General features: G+C 32.4%; 1 protein-coding gene and 1 long non-coding RNA gene across 2 annotated transcripts; both read left to right on the top strand.

Moving 5' to 3' along the window:
- The first annotated feature begins 11,955 nt into the window (after positions 1–11,955).
- On the top strand, positions 11,956–16,520 carry LOC139490825 (uncharacterized). Its single transcript, XR_011656423.1, has 3 exons — positions 11,956–12,052; positions 13,296–13,364; positions 16,351–16,520. It is a non-coding gene; the product is annotated as an uncharacterized lncRNA (long non-coding RNA).
- Positions 16,521–18,679: 2,159 nt separating this feature from the next.
- LOC139490823 (IgGFc-binding protein-like) lies at positions 18,680–22,620 on the top strand. Its single transcript, XM_071277863.1, has 2 exons — positions 18,680–18,775; positions 21,378–22,620. The coding sequence occupies exon 2, from the start codon at positions 21,476–21,478 to the stop codon at positions 22,601–22,603; it is 1,128 nt and encodes a 375-aa protein (XP_071133964.1). The 5' UTR covers positions 18,680–18,775; positions 21,378–21,475; the 3' UTR covers positions 22,604–22,620.
- Positions 22,621–22,987: the final 367 nt, after the last annotated feature.

Below are 22,987 nucleotides of genomic sequence, written 5' to 3'. Positions count from 1 at the left end.
TTTTGGGATATCAAATATTAGATCTTTAAATGAAATCTTTCAGTTTTAAGGACAATATATACATGAAATAAATTTCTGAAATTCAGAATTCAGAAATTAATCCAATTAACATGATTAACATGATTAATACTAAAATGTAATTATTTCAAATTTAATTGTATTTATTGATCTGATAAGTTTTTCTTCAGTACATTTTAACTCTCAGAGTATGACAGATACAAAGTCTTCAATTTTTTTTATTCCAATTTTCAAACAAAAAATCAGATATATTTATTTAAACTCTGGAATCTTTCTTTTATTTCCTCATTCAGGATCAATGAATTGTTGTCTCATGTCCATGCTGGTGATTGTTTATGATTATTTTATGATTATTTTTTTTTATTTGTTTTATATAAATATTTTTGTTGTTGTTTTTATATGATTTCCTTTTTAAAATGACTTTTACTAAAATTCATTGAAAAGTTAAATAAAAACACAATATTACCTCAGACACGTTTTCATTTAATACATATTAAGTTTTGACTATTGAAGGTGTTTTTCATGTGGAATGGCTTTGTTTTTCATTTTCTTTTAAACACAATTTTATATATTTACTACAGAAACATTTTCAAATTAATAGTTTTGAATTGATGTTGAAAAATAATAAAGTTCTGTCGGGTATAATGCTTTTGTCTTGACATCAGTTTTTAGTACTTATTTTTTTTTATCAGATTCTTTTCTAATTTGAATGAAGGTTACCTTCATCAAGAATAGGGATGCGTTTTAGAAACAGAAAACTCTAATTAATATGGGGCACCATTATTAAAAAATGGGTACTTGTAAAGATATCCGATATAGGTTATGGAGTTTCATATTCATCCAGAATTTCGATAAACAGTAAAGTCTGAATGAATTTTATGAAGGGAAGCTTATAAAACTATCCCTTATTACTTCTTGTTTGTTGGATAGCTCATTCATTTCTTATCATATAGTATGTAAATTGTATGTTGATTTCAACTCATCAAAAACTTATGAGAAAAGATGATCAGAATATTATATCTGAAATGAGAAATTAATTGTTTTGGCTATGGCAACTGTGATCTTGCTTACTAAAAGTTCTTCCGTTTGATTTAAAGTTATGTTCTTTAGTTGTGACCATGCTGGAGGGCAAACTGGTTTATGTTCTTATTTTTCTAACTAATTTGAAACATATTGTACCACCAAGTCTGGAGAAGAAATTTTACTAGATTGTAGAAATGAATTAAAAAAGCTTATGCTAATTAAAATATTTCAGAAAACAACTTTTAAAAAACTGTAGCAGTCAACATAACAAACTGAAATTGGGGAATCTTGTGCATTTGTGGAAAAAGGGAAATAACTCTTAACTCAAAACCATCTTTATTTAGAAGATACTTTCAGGAATTTTGCCCTGTTACACTTAAAGAGATGCAGACAACCTAAGTCACTGTAGATTGATAAGATAAAGTGCCTTAAGTAAAAACAAACAGCTGATATCAACCAAAATTTGCATTGAATACAAAACAAAAGATAACAAAATCATGAATACAGGGAATTACTAAATGTCAAAGCAATATCATATAGTCTCTGAAACCAGGATAAATTTGTAATCTAGTAATTTATTTGGTCAGTAAATGCCATATAGGCCTTGGAGCTATGCTATTACCCCATATGGAATTGACTGACTCCATATGTATCATATTATGTCACTAGCACACTATTGTAACATATGTGACTTTTAGAAGAGAAGTCTATCAAAGTGGTCAAGTTTTAGATATGAAGAACCTACTTACATTGGCCTTTACAGATATAATAACAACTTGTTAGCTTTTAATGTGTATTATTTAAGCATTTATTTAAATCGTGCATCTACAATTTCTTCGTCTGTATAAGCCTTTCTTTATTTTCCTCAACTTTGTGTTTTCACTAAGGGACACAACATTGCGCTATCACCCTAAATGGAATTTACTGACCCCATACATATCGTATTAGGTCACTATCGAATTTTGTATCTAATAGTATTTGATTTCCTTTATTACTAATACATGCATGAGGTCTAATATCTTCATTCTTGGTAATCTGAAAAAAGAAATTATTATATTTATGTGTACGACATCCCACTTTAACATTTCCTGGGAGAATAAGCAGATCCTCCTTATGTGGCACACATCGTGTTGTTCATGTACATACAAACACGCAAGTGATAAGTCAAATTCCGTAGGTCTCATTCGCAAAAAAAAAATGATGACGGGATTGTGGTTGGGACGATTGGAACATATCTGTTGTTCTCTGTGAATCAGATATTCCATAATGGTACGTCACCCAACTCTTATTGGGGATTTGTAAAGATATCCGATATAGATTCTTATCCTCAAAAAAGGGCCTTCATTTAAACTTCTTGTCAGATCATCATCCCGTAAAATTTTCAAAGGGATGATTTCAACTTCACCACTTGGAAATTTTGGGTTAGTAGCTTTCTTGTGAACAGCAATCCTCTATACTAAAAATAAATCATGATAGGAAATGCAATCCATGGAATATCTAATCAACTGGTAGATATATTCATCATATTCAGGCGCTGCTATATCAATGTTGCTTCATAGAAAAGGAAAGTTCAGAATAGGGAAGCTGAACTCATCTCTTTTGTCGTTAATTTTTGTCCTCAACTGAATTTCATTATACATTTCTAGAGGTAAGTCGAGCTATGAGGCAGATTTAACTGTATAGCTTGTGAATTTGAACCGATCTACAACAATATTGATGTACAAATGCAATATAGGGTGAGACTAAAGCCTTTTTATTGTAAAGGTTAAGGACAAGACACATTGCTGTTTATAGTTGCGAAGATATATTGAGATACTTAATTAATTGGAAACCATTTTGAATCCAGTCCAGTTCCTACGTAGCAATACTCCAGCAGTTTCTGCACATGGAGGTTTATTACTCAAGTCTAACTCGTATATTACTATCTAAAGAGTCTGTTGACAGAAATAAAGGCAGCAGTAGTATGCCGCTGTTCGAAATTCATAAATCGATTAATAGAAAACAAATTCGGGTTACAAACTTAAACCGAAGGAAACAACGAAACAACAGAAACACTTAAGTGCAACCAAAAAACCAAACGACAATATCTAACACACATAGAAACGAACTATTAGATACCAACTCCCGTTTACCTGACTAAGTACAGGACATTTTTAGGAAAAATGGTGGGTTGAACCTGGTTTTGTGGCTAGCCAAACCTCAGGTTTTTATGGCAATGTTTAATATACCACCAAAAGGACAACATTACATGACAGAACTACCGTACAAATAAACAATACAACAATACATTTCGTCATGCTGATAGTTATCAAAGATACCAGACATATAATGTAATACGCGAGACGCAGGAACACAGTCCATTTAGACAGGAAGAAACCGTTGACACAAACCATGATTGAGGCGATATCTTCAAAGGATTCGTATTTATTAACAGATAGACCGTTGATCAGAATGTTGTAACCAATTCACCTTTATGCAGCAAATTTGTATTTCTGAAATGATCTGCAATATTTTCCAGAATATAGTTCTCCCGAAAGATAAGCTAAAACTTAATTGCCATCCTTTGATAACACCATGATTCACATCTAAGGTCAACCTTTGATTTGCATATCACATCTGAAGCATTAGTGTTATACCCCGAAAGCAAGTAATAAGAAGGCGCTCTAAATATATAGTATTTCATTTTCCATAGTTTAATAGGTTACTTTCAACTTGAAGTTCCAATTCTAAAATAGCTATGAAATTATAGTACTGAAATAAAGTACCATAATAACAAAGTACCAATAAGTACTACATTATTTAAGTACGTTTTCGGTACTTCAAATGTATAGTACTACAAAAGTGAACATTCAAAAGCACTTGATTATAATATCTCGTGACACAAAAAGATAAGATCAAAGCTATCTTGACATTCAATGCCATATTATGCAAGTCGGTAAGTTTTGTTAATTAAAGATTAAACTTTTGCGTAATGTAAATCGAAACATATCTAGAAAACACTTGTAGAAGAATTAAGTAAGTCGTTATGTTTTGTTTATTAAAGACCAAACCTTTGTGAAGCGGCTGTTGTCTGCTATTTGGTCGGGTTGTTGTCTCTTTGACACACTCCCATTTCCATTCTCAATTTCATCTTTGGAAAACACACGAAGAAGAGAATTTATTGTTGGAAAACAAGTTCCGTTGCTTTGATAAGTACATAATATCCCTTATTTTATTTCTTTACTACACACAACATTTGCTAAAATCATAACCATCTAATGACTAATTAAATTTATACCTTACTAATATATCATGTTTTTAAAGAAGTAAGTCATATAGCATACAAATTTTATGATTTTATATTTCAAGTGTTTCTGAGTTATTGACCACCTTTACCGAGAAACATTGATATTTGTAAACGTTTAGTTGTTAACTGTAATACATATGAAAAGACGAAGTATGGGTCACTTAGTTTATATGCATTCACAGAAATCGTTACTAGTAAATTGCATTTTGATGTCGAAAAAGATATTTCTCTTATGGTTGCGGCCTGTTGTTTATTTCTGGCATGAAGAGATAATTATCGTATCACACTACACAGAATGTGATACAATGATAACGAAAAAGTGATACGAAAATTCCATTACTTTGATTGGCGTATCCAACATCATGAGACGATATATCGACATATACAATGACTATTCGGAAGGTTATTGATGAAGGTCAAAGGTTACGACAATGTACATTTCATTCAGGGTCCTACTAAAATGGGCCCGGGAGCGCACAGGTGAAGAAAAAGCGCCCGTGGAAAAGAAAAAGCGCCCGGAGAAGAAAAAATAGCGCCCGGGGAAAAGAAAAAGCGCCCGGGGAATATATAAAAATATTTTATTGGCATGAGACAACTTTGTGTCGATGAAATCAGTTATGAACATTGATTTTTTTTTATAATTTTAGCCAAGTTATTTGCAAATTCAGATAATAGACATTTATTTGTAATACAGCACAAAAACAAGTATGAATGTTTCAATTTTAACAATAATATATGAATACTATTTCGAAAGACAGATAATACAGGATCACAGTTAATGCAGAAGATTTATAAAATGTAAGACGTCAAAAGACATGTTTTTAAAAAACGATATCAACATGAAAAATGTAAAAAAAAAAAAATTAAATTCAAGTCACAGATAAATATTAATTTAATCAAAATTAAAAGAGTTACACATAATAAATCAGCAAATAAAGCAGTACTATACATGTACCATAGTTAAAACACGGGGATAAAGAGCAGGAGTTTGGTGTAAATTTAAAACTTTGCATTAAAACCCTGATAAGCATAGCCATTGGAACAGTTTTAGCTTTATAAAAAGATATAATAAATCTGTATCAGTATCTGAATAAGAAAGTGTTAACCATGCAGTTGCGAAAATATTACACCTCAGGCACTGATTATTTTTAAATAAGAAAATATACATTTTGATCGAGGACAATATCGTTCCGCATGATTCTTCTATATACTCTTATCTATATTTAAAGAAAAAAAATATTGTTATAAAATTTTAGTCTTATTTATAATTTTTTCCTCCGGGCGCTAATTTCCCTTCTCTATTTTTGTACAAATTTTGTTACATTCTGAAGCGTTCGAAGTTTAAAATACCTGGTGTTAGCATTTGACGCTGGTAAAAACATATATAACGTTACATGGTATGTACAAAAGGCTAGATCGACGATTCGCGGAATCTTTTAGTTTGACACGATAAATAAAGTCAACAGTAGTATACCGATGTTCAAAAGTCATAAATTGATTGTGAGAAAACAAGTCCGGGTCACAAACTATAACTGAGGGAAACGTATCAACTTAAAGAGGAAAACAAAAGAACAACAGGAACAGTTAAGTGCATAAAAAAATAACGCCAGATAGAAACGAACTATTTGATAACAACTGCAGTGATTGACTGTTATAAAATGTCTGTTATCTGTTCAACAGAGATTGCGGATATGTGCCAACGACTTACGTCGTAACTACAATCGTGTCCCCTTTTCTCCAAATGTGACATACCGAATTATACTTATCGGATTTGTACTAACATGAGCAACATCAAGGGGCCACATGTGGAGGAGGATCTGCGTACCCGTCTGGAGAACATATGAGATTTTCCCGAGGTTTTGGTGGGGTTCATGGTTCTTAGTCGTTAGTGTTTTATGTTTTGTTTGTCTCTTTAACGATATTGTCTGCATCAAAATATCGACATTTTGACGATCTTATCTTACAGCAGGTTTTAATCATGACTAGGAAGTCAAAAATGAAACGGCGTTGTGGACTGTTTTTAGTCGGACATCTAAGGGACCGGTCATCATTTATCTACAGGCAAAATGTAAATTGGAAATGATAAAAATATGATTGACCCTTTTCAAAATGCGTAAAAAAATACCCCCCCCTCTTTCAACTACATAAAAACCAAGTAGAATTACAAGTCTAAGTTGGTTTCTAGTATTTAATTATGATTTTGTCATTTACAGTTTTAAAGAGTTTAAGATTTGTTTGATATCTTAGCATTACTTTTTATTGTATTCATAAATAATGTGAGGATGTCTTTTTTTTCAAGTTAGAGAAGTTGAAATGAACCTTTTCCTGGCCTTTAAAAATTTCTTGTGTTATAAATGATTCATTTCCGCGTTGTCCCTCTTCACTCTGACAGAATATCGAGGGTCTTCAACAATGAACAAATTACTCATATATTTATTTATATTGGAAATCCATATAAGGTTTATTTAAGATATGGAATACAAATTAGAAGAAAACGCTTTGAAAATGTATTGATGCAACATTGTGTACACATAAAACAACAGTTTGTAAAATATATGAGTTCATCTTGAAAAATAAAAATGGTGTCGCCTTCAAAAAGTAAAGTCTACATTTTCTGTGGTTAAGCCACTGCAGGGTTATGAAACCAATTTTATAGTCTCTATTCCTATTTTTGTTTAGTCCTATAAAATAACATCATAACTGATAGTGACAGTTTGGTATTTGTGAAAGAGTCCAACTAGGAGACAAAATAGCTCTGAAGGGCCCAGACAACTATACATGTATAGTCGGTGTCGTGGTATATGGTGATTAATGAATCTATGGCCAATAAAAACATGACTCCCTACTTGATCAACCTGAAAAATAAATACCCCCTCTATCAAATTATTTTTTTTATCCCCCCCCCTACTTTTTTGCCGCCCCTGGAGATAAATAATGGCTGGTCCCTAATTACCATAAAGTTTGTTTCATTTGCCTATATATAGATGTAAATATTTAGGCATACATATGCATAGAAAAATGTCAGAAACTTTTTCAGTCTCATAGTGCTACAAAAAATATCTTTTGAACGTAAAAGACACACTTGTAGATTTCGAAAAAGAGCATGCTAATTCAGCAACAAGGCAGCACTCACACCTGCATAGTGGAAAGGGATTAACATTAGTTGTAATATATGTTTCCCTATCTACTATGAATAAATATGTTAAGACTAACAACAATCCAGGTACTCTAATATTTAGGTGAACATACTAGTCATCAGATTGAAAAACAATGACGTCTTAATGAGAATAAAATTGTAAGAGTGAGTCAGAGGTTTTTTTATTTGTATTTGGTAAGAAGACTTTGTGTACTATTGGATATATTTGGGACTTTTTATTTGATCTTATTTCATAACTATAATGTTTAATTAATTTCACACGGTTTTTTTTTCAGGTAAACTTGCATTGCTGTTTTTACAGGCAGTTAGCTGTTCAGGTATATTATACATGTTTACAAAGTTGAAAATAGTTTTCTGTTTTAAATTGATTAAGATTTTAAAAGATTGTTAATTGCTGTATCTCAATATTTGACAATTTCAAATATTATGTCTGTTTGTTTTGCTTATGAATTGGTGTAAATATAATGGAGATCTATGCGACTGCCATGCATTTGAGAGGTGTAGCTAGCTATAAAGTTATGACAAATCCACCATTTTCTACATAAGGAAATGCCTGTAGCAACTCAAGAATATGACAGTTGTTCTTTATTCATGTATATTCAAGACTTGAATTTTGCCATTTGATAAAGGACTTCTCGTTTTGAATTTTCCTTTGAATTTGGTATTTTGGTATTTTTTCTTTATATCTTAGACAATCAGATCGAATAATGTGGATTTTTGTAAAACTATGTAGCATGAATTTATTTCTGTGAATGTGTATTCTTTCGATTGAAACCAGTCTCTAATGTTCACTCCAAACAAGAATACACTTGTTGAAAGCTACTGGTTACACTACAAACTGCTCAGAGTCTGAAAAGACCAGTGTTTGTGCTCGACCAGTAAAATCAAGCACAATTTTACTTGATTAGTCTCGACAATGTCTCGACAGTATTTAGTTGAGTACACTTAAGTACAGTTAAGTACTGTCGAGACAATGTCGAGACTAATCGAATAAAATGTGTGCTCGATTTTACTGGTCGAGCACAAAAACTGGTCTTTGCAGACTCTTAGCAGTTTTTAGTGTTAGTATCATTCTTTTTAAAAGTTGTCGACAATTCAGGTAAAAAGTAAATATCTTAAAATGAACCGTTCTGGCAACATTATAGTTTGCTTATTATTCAAAGAAACAAAACCGTGCAGCTGTGTTATATTATCACGTGTACACGAAACGTCTCACGTACACAAATGTATTCCTTTTCTAAGTTATAAGTTTACTTATGCGACGTGTTCAATATATCAAATTGGTTTCTGATTTTTATGCTAGCTCTAACATGCTTCAACTGTCCTGGGATTCGACATCCACGATTTTGTGAACACGTCCAAGAATGTTCTGATAATCAGGTAATATTTTTTTACTAACATGTGCTATAACAACAGATTTTGGTCCTTTTTACAAATATTCAAAGCCGAGCGAGACATTCTTTATTTCTTACGTGAATTGAGTAACTTTTTCGATGGAACAAAATGTAACTGACTGTCTCATTTCATTTTGTGATACTAATATATGATTTGTTTGATTTGACACTTTTTATATTCAGAAAACTTGATTATTGAGAGTTAAATATGTCTTTAGAATAATTTCATATTCCTCGTCTAGCTGAGGCATTAACTGAACCACATTATCTTATAAATACGATAATTTCCCCTAGATATGTGGTGTTGAGCGAATAACGGACAAAACAGGGGAGATAATCTACAAGAGCGGATGTATGACTCCAAACGTGAGTAAATTAGGATACTGGTATTCCTATAGAATATTCAATTGATGAACACGATTCGCGAAAATAGTGACGATCACAGTAAAAGAGTACGTTAAACAAGCAATTGAGTATAAAATATTTATTCATTGCATTAAATATAAAAAAGCAGATGTTGTGCGAGACAAAATTTCACAAAAAACCAAAAGACTCAAAGGTTAACAACAATGAACAAAGCCTATACCGCATTTTGTTAACTACGTTATAATAGAGACCCTAGTAAGCACCTAAATTATAACTGAAGGTCTTTCACAATTGATGATATAAAACGTTACCTGCTACGTTTAATGCAATACTTAATATAAAATATTCAAAAGTATATACATTTTCATTGAATTCAAAATCAGTTTATATTGAATAGATTTAACCTTTCATTTTAAAACGATTAAGTAAATATCTCCATGCTTTATGAGTTCATTTTACATTTGAACAGAACGTCTATATTTCAATTAAGTCTGTCTCATATTGTGACTTACATCTAGAAATTAAGAATGAAAGTCGGTTGAAAGCAAACACTTACGATAAAAGAAATGTGTATTTTAACCTAGTTGATACGTTGTACTAGAGCTTGCATTTCCTATCACGATTTCCGTGATAGAGGATTGCTGCTCACAATGAACCTAATAAATCAAAAGTTCCAAATGGTGAAGTTGAAATCATCCATTTCTGAATCTTATAGACGACATCACGAGATGGTTGACCGTTATTGAATATCTGTTTCACAGATGAAGTCGAACATGTTGCAATCGTCGTAACTACAATCATGTCCTCTTTTCCATATGTTGACTAATCGAAGAAGACTCATCACTGGATTTGTAGATATATGAGCAACACGACAGGTGCTTCAAAATTTCATGTTGAGCTGTTTACCGTTGTAGAGCACACGATGACAACACCTTGGTTGTGTTTGTGTTGCTCAGTCTTTAGGGTTTCTATTTTGTGTTTTGTATACTTTTTAGTTTTTACTTTTCGATTAACTGTTTTGTGTTTGCCATGGCTTGTCAGTTTGTAGTCGATTTTTGCCCATTTTGGTATATGTAACCCCCAACCCAACTTATAATGAATCTAATAATAACAACTAAAGAAAAAACATAATTTTTTCCAAATCCGAAATATAGGTATCGACAAAAAGTAGGACCAGGAATGGTTATAGATGTATTTCAGTAATATATAGGTTGGTTTACAATCATTGATATTATAATCAGTATTTTTATCGATAAAAACAATATCTAAAGATATATTTACATTATTTTATTGCAAACCATTTAGATTAAATGTATACTGAACATCATATTGAATTGGATAACATAATATCAAGAACTAAAAACAACTAAAAGACTTATAAGCAAAGACTGACATTTACAAACAAACCTTTGTATGCCCCATTCATCTCGACATATAGCTATCAAAGATGCACCGAAAGTAAAACAAGAAGAAGCAACGTTAATCAAGAGATTTCAGAATTCAATTATCAAAGCATCTTTTAAGTTAAATAATACATACTGAATAAAGAATTTCCAATATTACTAACTGTACTTTTATATTTTCATAAACAGACATGTCATACCAATACAGCTGAATTTAATAGCTCCCTTGCATGTTTCCAATGTTGCTCTTCAAATCTTTGTAATACATATGGATGTGGAGAAGGTATGTTTTCTCGTATCACATGGTCACAATCTGAAAAGCGGAGGACCATTTGTAATTAGTTTGAATTCATTTTCTCTTATGAACCACATAAAAAAAGACAATCACTGAACATTAGCAAAATTTGCCCATTTGTCAAAAGCTGCCGCAGAGTTTACCCTGTGTAAAGTGTATTATATATACAGTTTTTGCTGCAGCTAATTAAAAAAAAAAAGATTTGAATATACCAGAAGAACATTCAAACTCATAATTCGAAAATACACTAACAGCGCCATGGCCAAAAAAAGAAAAAGGCCAGCAGACAAACAATAGTAAACGAAACACAACATTGAAAACCAAAGACTGAGCAATACGAACTTCGCCCAAAACTCTTCGATACCCCGGAATGATTATCAGATCCTGCTCTTCATGGGCACCTGCTGTGTTGCTCATGTTAGTACAAACTAGTATTCTCTGTTGATGACTACGAATAAATAGACTAAAAGCAAAACGGAAAAGAGATATAAGAGTCGAAAGAAAATATTACAGTCATGAAAGATTTCGAAACTAGTAAAATTTGAGGAAATTGGCAGAAATTCAATTCATTTTAGATAGCGTTCATATTTACGATTGTAATGTCTCAAAACGACACTTTTGTGATTTGAAATTATTTTACATCTATTTTTTGGATAGACTTAATTGATGTTTAATGATACCGATTTGTGGAAATTTACGAATGGTAATGCACTTACTGAACAATGTACACCAAATTTTACAAAAAAAGAACGCAAAAGAGACATTCAAACCTGTTGACAAATTTCAACAATTCAAAAATATATTCACAGATAAGTAACACAGTAGTATAGTTTTAAGTTTTCGTTTAGATTGATTTTTATCACTGATTATATACTAAGAAAGAAAGCTTCAAGTAACAGCACTCTTAGATTTGCTAATTCCGCATCTTTTATGCTTTTGGCAACATGATCTCCATTCATAGCATACATAGTACCAATAAAAATTGATGTGCAATTCAATTTAATTTTGTTCTTAGATAAAACTCAGTATAATGGACGTATATGTTATAACTGTCAAGGCGTCTTAACACCAGATGAGTGCCATACAGTATCTTTTTGTGATCAGTTTGAGGTACTTAGTATATAACAAGTCCTGATTATTATTTTTCCTGCCGATTGTTGGTGGTTCTCGCCGGGCACTCCATCGTACTCCCCTAAATCATTAGGGGAAGACTTCATAAGTATGATTTACTTTTGTCTAATCCATTGCGATTTAACTCAGCAAATAAATTATGTTTAAACTAACAAGTCCCTTTACACTTATTCCCTTAAAATTAATTACGATTGTATTTTAAATAATAATAAAAAGATATATATGGTTTTCCCGGGATCGAGTACCGGATGACAACAATGACAACGTCGTTATCCGTAGCCGATATTGTAACACTGTTTTATGAGGAAAACTCGATAACTGTGATTCCAGTTCTTTGATACTAAAACGTAAATTCTTTTGAAAATAATTGTTATTAAAATATTATGATAACGATTTAAAACTGTGGATGGTATACAATTTCACATTTAATTGTTGATGCACTCGCGGACGTTTACTGAACTAGCACGGGTTGAATTTGAGTTCGAATTGCTGTTTGGCGAAGTATACTGAATGTATGTAATTCCTTTTCATTTTAATTGTTCCAAATAACATTTATTTCATTTCATGAGCTAATGATATACCAGTTAGACTTTTTAAATGTCCCCTTAACGAACCCATATTTTTTATGCTTGCAACCTTCAAATTTTGAATAACCACTTTTTATTTGTATTCCTTATTGCAACACTGAATAAATGGAGGTATTCTCTGAATAAATGGAGGTATTTTCTTAAATTGGTAAAGTTTTTTTTTAATACTTCTAATGATTTAAAGGGGGAGGAAGATGGGGTGCCCGGGGAGAACATGATGAGTTAACTAGCCAAAGTCTAAAATTATAGTTAGTAAGAACAAAGATGGAACTTCAGGGATGAGTACGTAAAATTAAAAATGGAAAATTCAAACAGAAGGACCCTTATCAAATGACAAATCAAAAGCTCAACCACAACAAACGAATGGACGCTGTTTACTATAGAACCCTATGCGATTTCTTTCTTTAGATGATTTAAACTTGAGAAAAGCTAGTGACAGACATATTGTTCTTCGGTAATAACCGCGGTATTAAATGGCATACAAAAAGGTCAAAAAGGAACTTGATCTTAAACTCTTTTTTTTTCTTCAGTTACTCAAAAGGAAGAGGTTTTTTTTTGGTTATGGTTACTTTGTTTGGTAGACTTCGTCACATCATCCTGTTCCAATCATTGTACAAGATTTTTTTTTCAAATAGATTTGCTATACAGAAGAAAAGCTTCACTTTGGAGAGCACTTTTATCACAGCGGCTGTAAGGAAAAGCATGTAAGTATATATTAACTAAGCAAATATGGAAATAAATTGTATTTTTTGTGTGTTTTTACAAATATTCATATATATAAGTATTTGCAATGTATATAATTGAAAAATGATTATATTTTCAACATATTGAAAAGCAAACAATTCTTCGTTTGTAAATTTTGTATGTACGCCGACGCGCGTATCGTCTACAAAAGACTCATCAGTGACGCTCGAATAAAAATAAAATAAAAAAGCAAATAAAGAACGAATAAAACCGCTGGAAACACGGCTCAAGATCAATCTGAATATTTATAATACACCATGGTTAGGAACCTAAAGTTCAATAGATATCGTTTGTTGATGTGGTTATATAAGTGTTTCTCGTTTCTCGCTTTTTTATATATACTATATTAGACCGTTGGTTTCCCCGTTTGAATGGTTTTACACTAGTAATTTTGGGGCCCTTTATAGCTTGCTGTTCGGTGTGAGCCAAGGCTCCGTGTTGAAGGCCGTACATTGACCTATAATGGTTTACCTTTTTTTTAAAATTGTTATTTGGATGGAGAGTTGTCTCATTGGCACTCACACAACATCTTCCTATATCTATATACTGTTGGTTTTCCGGTTTGAATGGTTTTATACCAGCAATGTAAACTAAACTTTGTAGCAAACTGTATTGTTAAACACTTAATTTTTATCTAAACACAACATACATGCTCTAAAGACGCGGCTCTTTGTGATTTTTGCAATTGAATTATTTTGAGTATAGATGTAAATATATAAGAAAATATTTCTAAGTACAATTATTATTTCTAACAGACTAATTTGAAAGTTGTTATTTGGTAGAATCATGATAATTTTTGATTTGCGTATTCAAGGGCACACACATAATCTTATCATAACTCACACACTCATGGCATACATTACATGTCGGTTGAAAACAAACATTTACGACACAAGAGATGATTTCAGCTTCTCAGTTGTGACTTTCCATTACTATGTAGCAACATTCCAATAGCGCCTGCATACGGAGTATTTATCTCCAAATTGATACGATATTCACGGGCTTGTATTTCTTATCATGATGTCCTTGATATATGGTTGCTGCTCACAAGGAAGCTATTAAACCAAGAGTTGCAAATGGTGAAGTTCAAATGAACCATTTTACGGACGCCATCACGAGGGGGTTGAACGTTATGGAATAATTGTTTCACTGATGATATCGGTTATGTTCATTATGTCGTAACTACAATCCCCTTCCCTTTTCACGAATGTGACCTACCGAATTAGACTATTTACCGGATATGTAACACACGGATGACGGATCATGGAGCTGCTTACCCTTTCAGAGCACGTGAGATCACCCCAGTATTTGGCGGGGTTCGTATTGCTTAGTCATTAGTTTTTTATTAACCGGATTTTTGTGACAAAAATGTCGGTTATTGATTTGGGGATGTACGGCGGGCGACCGGGCGGGCGGCCGGGCGGGCGGCAATCAAATGTTGTTCGTGCATTAACTCATGAACCGTTCAACCAAAGGTTCCCAAATTTTAATATGTTGTTACCGATGACAAAATGGAGGTCAAGTACAATAATGACGATTTTGACTTTTATGGTTCAGGAGTAATGGTTCTTGAAAGATTGAAAAATGGAGTTTCCAGTCGTGTCCGTGCATTTACGCATGAACTGTTCTACCAAAGCTTCCCAAATTTTAATATATTGTTACTGATGACAAAATGGAGGTCAAGTTCAATAATGACGATTTTGACTTTTACCGTTCAGGAGTTATGGTTCTTGAAAGATTGAAAAATGGTGTTTCCAGTCGTGTCCGTGCATTTTCTCATAAACCATTCAACCAAAGCTTTTGAAATTTTTATATGTTTTTACTGATGACAAAATAGAGGTCAAGTTCAATAATGACGATTTTGACTTTTACCGTTCAGGAGTTATGGTTCTTGAAAGATCGTAAAATGGCGTTTCCATTCACGTTGTTGCATTTACTAATGAACCATTCAATCTAAGCTTTACAAATTTTAATATGTTGATACTGACTACAAAATGGATGTCAAATTTGATATTGACGATTTTCACTTTCAGCATTCATCAGTTATGGTTCTTGTGATATTGCCAGGACACAAATAAATGTTAATAAATCCGGTTTGCTGTCGTTTTGACAGCCTCTTGTGTTGTGTTTTGTGTACTATTACTTGTCTGTTTGTCTCTTTCTTATTTGACCATGGCGTTGTCAGTTTATTTTTGATCTATGAGTTTGCCTGTCCTTTTGGTTTCTTTCGCCCCTCTTATACAGAAAAGATCATACGTTGTTTTCCTTAATATTTTGACGCGAGAAAGAAATTGATGTGCACTTTCATTGTGATATATGAGGTTGAAAGAAGAGGCATTAAGGTTTATTTTTGACCAAAGAAAACACATTTTTGAGAAATTCTTCAAACTGCACATTATGTTTTTGAATTTTAAAGATAAGATAGACTGACTTGTGCAAAATGTAGTAAGCTAAAACGTCGTTTCACGCTAAAATTGACCCTACTTTGTTACCTTTTAAGACCACATGGCATAAACTATGTACAGGTTGACTTCTAAAATGGTGAACATTAACTTGAACAAGGGAATAAGAGACGGTAAATAAATTGAACAGCATGCTTTTTTTCACACATTACAACAAAAATCAGGTTGAAATGTCCTTCGTATTCAGATTTTTCTTATTTCTAATGAAATACTTTGAAAAGAATTGCCAACAACTATCAAACTGCAATTTGTCTGCCAACCTTTGGCTATCATAATGTGGATTCATTTTCCAATATTAATATACAATTCAATAAAATTCTTACAAAATGCATATTGTTAATTAAGCACTATTATCCTTACTTTTTTTTAAGGCATTGTTCCTAAACTTGTATATTGTTGTGATATTTTCAAGAGATTGTAAAAATTGACCTGATCTCTACTCCATCTATTTACTACAAGTACAGGTACTATTCTGACTTTATAGGTATGTGATGCGCAGTATATCTCACAGCCAATCATTGGGCGACGAGAGGAAGGTATAAAAAGATCAACAAGCCACTTATTATGTTGCGATGAAAATGTGTGTAACAATGATTATCAGATGAAAGCAACACCAAACCCGTCACTAACAACAAGTAGATATCATGTGCAAACAAAGCCATTAGGTATGTATGATTCCAAATTCCATTCCAATCGTCAAGATTACAACTACTACATTGTTATATTTAAGAACGTTTGTAGAACAGGTACTACAACGTCGTATTTATGGCTCTTTTAGATTTTTTTTGTTTTTGTATACTAGATTCTGTTTATTGAGTACATTAGTCAAAATGTATCAATAAAAAAAATATGAAAATGAAGAATTATTTGTAATATATTCAATACTCAATGTTATTTCAAATAAATGTCACCACAAGACGTCAACAAAAAGATGTAGAAAATGAAAACAAAAAGTTAATTTCATACATCCGTTGTCTGCATTTACCTTCATCAGTCAAGTCTATAAGCGCAAAGTCAATTATTTGAAAGCCAAAGATTTATAAGAACCGAAACAGTTTTCCCGGTTTTGACATTTGTCCTGGGTATGAATTTTCCTAGCGGATGATGGATGTATAGAGAAGACACTTACTCTGTCGTTGCATCCATTTTCGCTCATTTCGGTATTCATCTGATTCCGTCTGATTTTGTTTGTTACATATATCATATAAAATTGAGAATGGAAATGGGGAATGTGTCAAAGAGACAACAACCAGACCATAGAACAGACAACAGCAGAAGGTCACCAAAAGGTCTTGAATGCAGCGAGAAATTCCCGCACCCGGAGGCGTTCTGCAGCTGGCCCCTAAACAAATATATATACTAGTTCAGTGATAATGAACGCCATACTAAACTTCAAATTGTACAAAAGAAACTAATATCAAACTTAATACAAGACTAACAAAGGCCAGAGCCTCCTGACTTGGGACAGGCGCAAAAATTCAGCGGGGTTAAACATGTTTATGAGATCTCAACCCTCCTTTCCTCTAGCCAATGTAGAAAAGTAAACGCATAACAATACGCACATTAAGATTCAGTACAAGAGAAATCCGAGTCTGATGTCAAAAGATGTAAGCAAAGAACATAAACAAAATGACAAAAATACATAAATAACAACAGACTACTAGCAGTTAACTGACATGACAGCTCCAGACTTCAATTAAACTGATTGAAATATTATGTCTTCATCATATGAATATCAGGCACAATCCTTCCCATTAGGAGTTTAGTAACATACCATCATAACATATATGAAAAGAACATAGCCCGTGTCATGCCAAACAATGGTTTTTAAATTAATGTGTTTAGTTCCGATGCAAAGACTCAATAAGTGAATCAATATTAACGCCAAAATATGCAATCTTTAATGACCTGATAATAGTATCGTAACTATAACTCTTCTTTATAAGTCTATTTAAAGGTTTTGTTAGCTTCTAATGTGACTACTGACATTTTATAAAGAATATTTCAATAAAACATTGGATGTGAAATACCTGAACGTATAAGAAGTCTGCATGTTGAGCTTTCTTTACGAATGCTGTCCTTATACCAATGATAAAATTTAGTAAATGTTTTGACTAGTTTGTGATATCGAAAACCCTGGTGTAATAATTTTTCAGTAATACATAAATTGATTCCAGAAATTGACACTTTAGTTTACTCTCTGAAAAATAAAGAATGCATCATCATTATAATTATCAAAATGATTATTATATCGCTACCTAAGGGGTACTACTCCTTTTCTTAATTCTTGTCAAAGTTAAACATGAGTTGTATATTCAACGTTGTGAAGACTTGTGACTGATAGAAGTTGCACTCCTTCCGACTTTATGATTATTGACCAATACAGCACTCTTACTACCTTTAGTACGGTGAATTTAAACATTACTGTGCCAATAACGTTGAATTAAAATTGATTAGGAACTTTTAAAAAATTGTTGAAAACAATTCTACCATTTTGTGTAAATAATCATATAACAAATTTCACATTGAAATAATATTTATTTATATTCTACGCATTGACACGAGATCACCTTAAATACTCCATTTGATTGGCTGCAGTTCCAATTGCGATCATTCAAAAATCATGCATCCAAAACTTTGATTTAAGCCTTTTATAGCGAGGAAGTGTGAACCGGATTGTAACCCTTTGGTAGCGAAGTTGTAATCTGATAAAATGACATGCAAAGTAAAATTGCGTTCAACCAACCAAAAGGCACGATACCAATTTAATGTGTTATTATATCACAACTAACTTATTGTAATTCTAGATCAGTGTCATTGTTTGAATGATGGAATATGTCAAAGTGAACAAGGTAATCCCAAATGTGTATGCGGGCATGGATACTATGGAACTCACTGTCAATATAAAGGTAAAGCATTAATGAATCAAATTCAATACATCGATTGTTTCTCATGAATTGTTTTTCAATCGATGCACATGGCTTATTCTCATAAGTGTACTATGGTTTTATTCTTTATTTTTTAGCACATTTTTGTTCATAAATTGCAACTCTTATAATTGGCCAATTTGGTGCATTTGAGAGGAGATATTTATAATTGCCTGATTTGGCTCAGCAATTCAGATACAAATTTAAACCAAAGAACGATATAGTGTGTATTAAGTTTGATTATCATTTTAAGTTAAATTTATTGCAAAATGAAGCTTAACGCCCATTTCCTTGAAATAAATAATCTTACAATAAAACATAACTGGCAAATATTTCAGAAAAGGTATGCACTCCGATGTTTACAATTTCCCACAAAGATGATAATAGTCAGCAGTATATCATCAATAAAGGTCAAAAGAACTAGAATAGATTCCTTCTTTTTAATATACTAGTATCTATATGTACGAATTACCTAGAAAACTCGACAATTTGTGAATGTTTTGATTTGCGAAAAATTAATGGGACATATAATGGTATTATGTCTGTCTGTCCGTCATCAACATGTCTGGCAACAACTCAAAAACGCTTTAACTTATTTGCATTGAACTTTGGTGAATTAATTATATATATTGACGTTAGCTCTATTTTGATTTATATAAATTTTTGTTTTCAAGTTTCAAGTAATAGGGTTTTGTTCCTTAAGAAATTAGTATTTTCAAGTTTTCGAACAAAAACTACAAAACACTTTCAGCTTTTGCAAGAAGATGTTATGAATTGTTTAGATCTAATGACTTGAGCGTCTTTTGGAATTTTATAGATCTAAGATTAAAAGTTTCCGAGTTTTGGGATTTTATTTAACATAAGGCGGGGTCTTATAGTTTTCGGACAGTATCTTTGAATTGCTTTGTTTTTCTTTTGTATGTAACTTGGATGACTGGTTTATATCTATTAAAATAACCTCTTTTTATTTTTTTATTTTTTTAATTTCTGTGGTGACATTATAAAGTTATTCAACCTTTTTCTTTTAAAAAGTGATGGGCGTATCATGCGGTCATGGCGCAACTGTTTATTCGACATGATGCAATACGATATATCAGGAAAATTCATATCACAAATCATCGAAACAAGAATTAAATCAATATAATTTTGACGAAAACAGTTATATACTGTGTTTCTATCTCTAGAAATGGAGAGTATACAAATGGTGAAGTTGAAATCATCCCTTCGTAAATATTACGGACGCCATCACGAGTTGGTTGACCGTTATGGAATAACCATTTCACAAATGATATCGGATATGTTCCTTACGTCGTAACTACAATCCCCTTCCCTTTCATGAATGTGACCTACCGAATTAGACTATTTACCGGATTTGTAATCACATAAGCAACACGACGGGTGCCACATGTGGAGCAGGATCTGCTTACCCTTCCGGAGCACCTGAGATCACCCCTAGTTTTTGGAGGGGTTCGTGTTGTTTATTCTTTAGTTTTCTATGTTGTGTCATGTGTACTATTGTTTTTCTGTTTGTCTTTTTCATTTTTAGCCATGGCGTTGTCAGTTTGTTTTAGATTTATGAGTTTGACTATCCCTTTGGTATCTTCCGTCCCTCTTTTATAATGTTTATCTTCATGCAAACAAGCGTTTCTGTCAATGTGTTAAGCGACACATGTATTTGAAAAGGACGTAAAATTCAGCCCGAGAATATATCAAAGCAACGAGACTATAGATATTCTTTTCCTTAGATACTCGTCTAATGAAATCAATGGCAATCGCATATTGGTCGTTTTAAATAATGGGTCCAGAAAGGGTTGAATTGCCAAATAATAAGAGAAAAATTAACTAAATAAACTCATGATAAATACCAGGATTAATTTGCATTTTTCCCAGACGCGCTTTACGTCTAAAAAAAGAATTATAAGTATCGCTCGAATAAATAAAATGTTAAAAATGCCATATAAAGTATGAAGATGAAGAGCATTTGAGGGCCAAATATTCCTAAAAGTTTCGTCAAATACAGCTAAGGTAATCTATTCCTTACTATATTGCTCTTTTGTATTTAGTTCCATAAGCATTTCTAAATTTCAATTCGAAAAATAAGGTATCGTCTGTTTAAATAGTTTTCGGGGAGTCCCTTTAAAGGATTTGCCAAATTATTCCTTTTTTATTGTTATTATACATGCTTTTGATTTTTGGAATAATGTTATATCAAAAATTGAACAAAAAAAAAATCCACATGTAAGGACTGCTTATGCCTAATCGTGATAAAAGTAAAACACAAAAATACTGAACTCAGAGGAAAATCAAATCGGAAAGTCCCTAATCACATGGCAAATTCAAATGACAAAACATATCAAAAGCGAATGGACAAGAACTGTCACATTCCTGACTTGGTGCAGGCATTTTTAATGTAGAAAATGGTGGCTAAACGTGAATTTAATCCTATTTGGTCCAAGTCCTAATTGTTCGGGAAGGTATTGTTTTGTAAACAAGTTAACACAACAAGAGTCAACAGTACCTATTTGAATGGAAAATATTGACATTTTCCTTGAAAAACTATTCACCAAAAAAACTTTTTTTTCAGGCACAGAGATTCCCTGTTTCAAAGTGTTCATTTTGGAACAATATTGGACTAATAACCGTCAATCAGAACTATTAGTTGCTGGGAATGGGCCAGTCAAAATGTCAGTACAGATGTTTGCCCAAAACAACAACAGGTCTGTCATCGTTACCTCAAACAACTATGCATACTCCTTCGATGATGCAGTAAGGATAACTTCTGATGGAACTGGTCAGCATGGAGCTCTAATATGTACAAATGACACTGCATCTATCTACGGATTTTATGATGCTCAGTATGGTGGTGAAGGATTCTTGGCTATACCGGCTAAATATCAATCTACTAAATATGTTATTCCATCGTTTACTATAGTTAGCGGCTATTATACTTCTAAAAGCATTGTGGCTGTCTCTCCCCTTAACACAAATACAATTGTACACATTATGTTAAAAAGTGACATAGGTCCTATAACAGTAGATAATGTAAACTATTCTATAAACTCATCAATAACCATAGTATTGAATCCCACTGACACCTTTCAGCTTTCACATACACATGATTTAACTGGAACTATGATAACATCTTCTGCGCCTCTTTTCGTTATCAGCGGAAGCAGTTGCATTAACACCTATATGTCAGAAGGGTCTGGTGACGGTAACCCGCTCATGGAAATGGTATTACCGACGGTTCAACTTGATTCATTGTATGTTGTTCCAAAACTAGCAAAATATCAATGGAGCACTGTAAGGGTGTTGTCTGTTAACGCAACCTCCATTACGTTTAGGAATAAAACAAGTGTAATATCGAAATCGCTCGGACCTAGAGAATATATTGACCTTAGACACGAAACAATTTCATATATACAGGCATCAGATAACGTGATCGTTAATGTCTATCCTCATTTAGTAGAAAAAGTGTTTTTTGATACTTTCATGATGACTATTCATGGCGTTAATCAATATTTAGCGGAATATAATTTTGCAGTACCATCCATGTCCTTTGACAGTTCAATTAGCATTGTAGTACAGAGTAATGAGATAGCTGGATTTATTCTTGATGATCATCCTATCACGTTTTACGTATTCAACATATCTCATGGATCGGACGATTTCAGCACGGGGAGTGTCAGTATTTCACCAGGTGCACACTATATAAAACATTTGTATGGAGCAAAATTCGGCCTATGGATATATGGTAGTAAAAAGTATGACGGTTATGGATATCCTGGAGGAATACATTTTAGAAATTAATTAAACATAGCACGATATGATTTGTTTGCATTTGAATTTGAACTACACTGAATGTTGATTGAACATAAAATATATTGCTTCGTTAGTTTATTGGCGATTTTGGCGTAAATAAATATCCGTTTCGCTGTAATATAAAAGTAACAAAATTTAAGTATTAAGTATTTCATGATATTTCCCAAACACATATGTATGTATGTATAGTTTTTTTGGAAAGGAAGCAAAAATATATTAGGCGAGCTAACAAAATCATAAGCGAATATAAAAACGATCATGTTTAATTGAATTTGCGTGATTTTCAAAGATGTGGATTACGTCGGATCAAAACAAATTATGAATGCGTAGAAAAAAGATATAGACCCTTAAATTTTCTACTTTAACTTCATG

Source organism: Mytilus edulis, chromosome 10 (assembly GCF_963676685.1).
Source record: "Mytilus edulis chromosome 10, xbMytEdul2.2, whole genome shotgun sequence".
Taxonomy (NCBI): domain Eukaryota; kingdom Metazoa; phylum Mollusca; class Bivalvia; order Mytilida; family Mytilidae; genus Mytilus; species Mytilus edulis.
The sequence above is the reverse complement of the archived record's forward strand: the minus strand, read 5'-3'. Positions and strand labels throughout refer to the sequence as shown.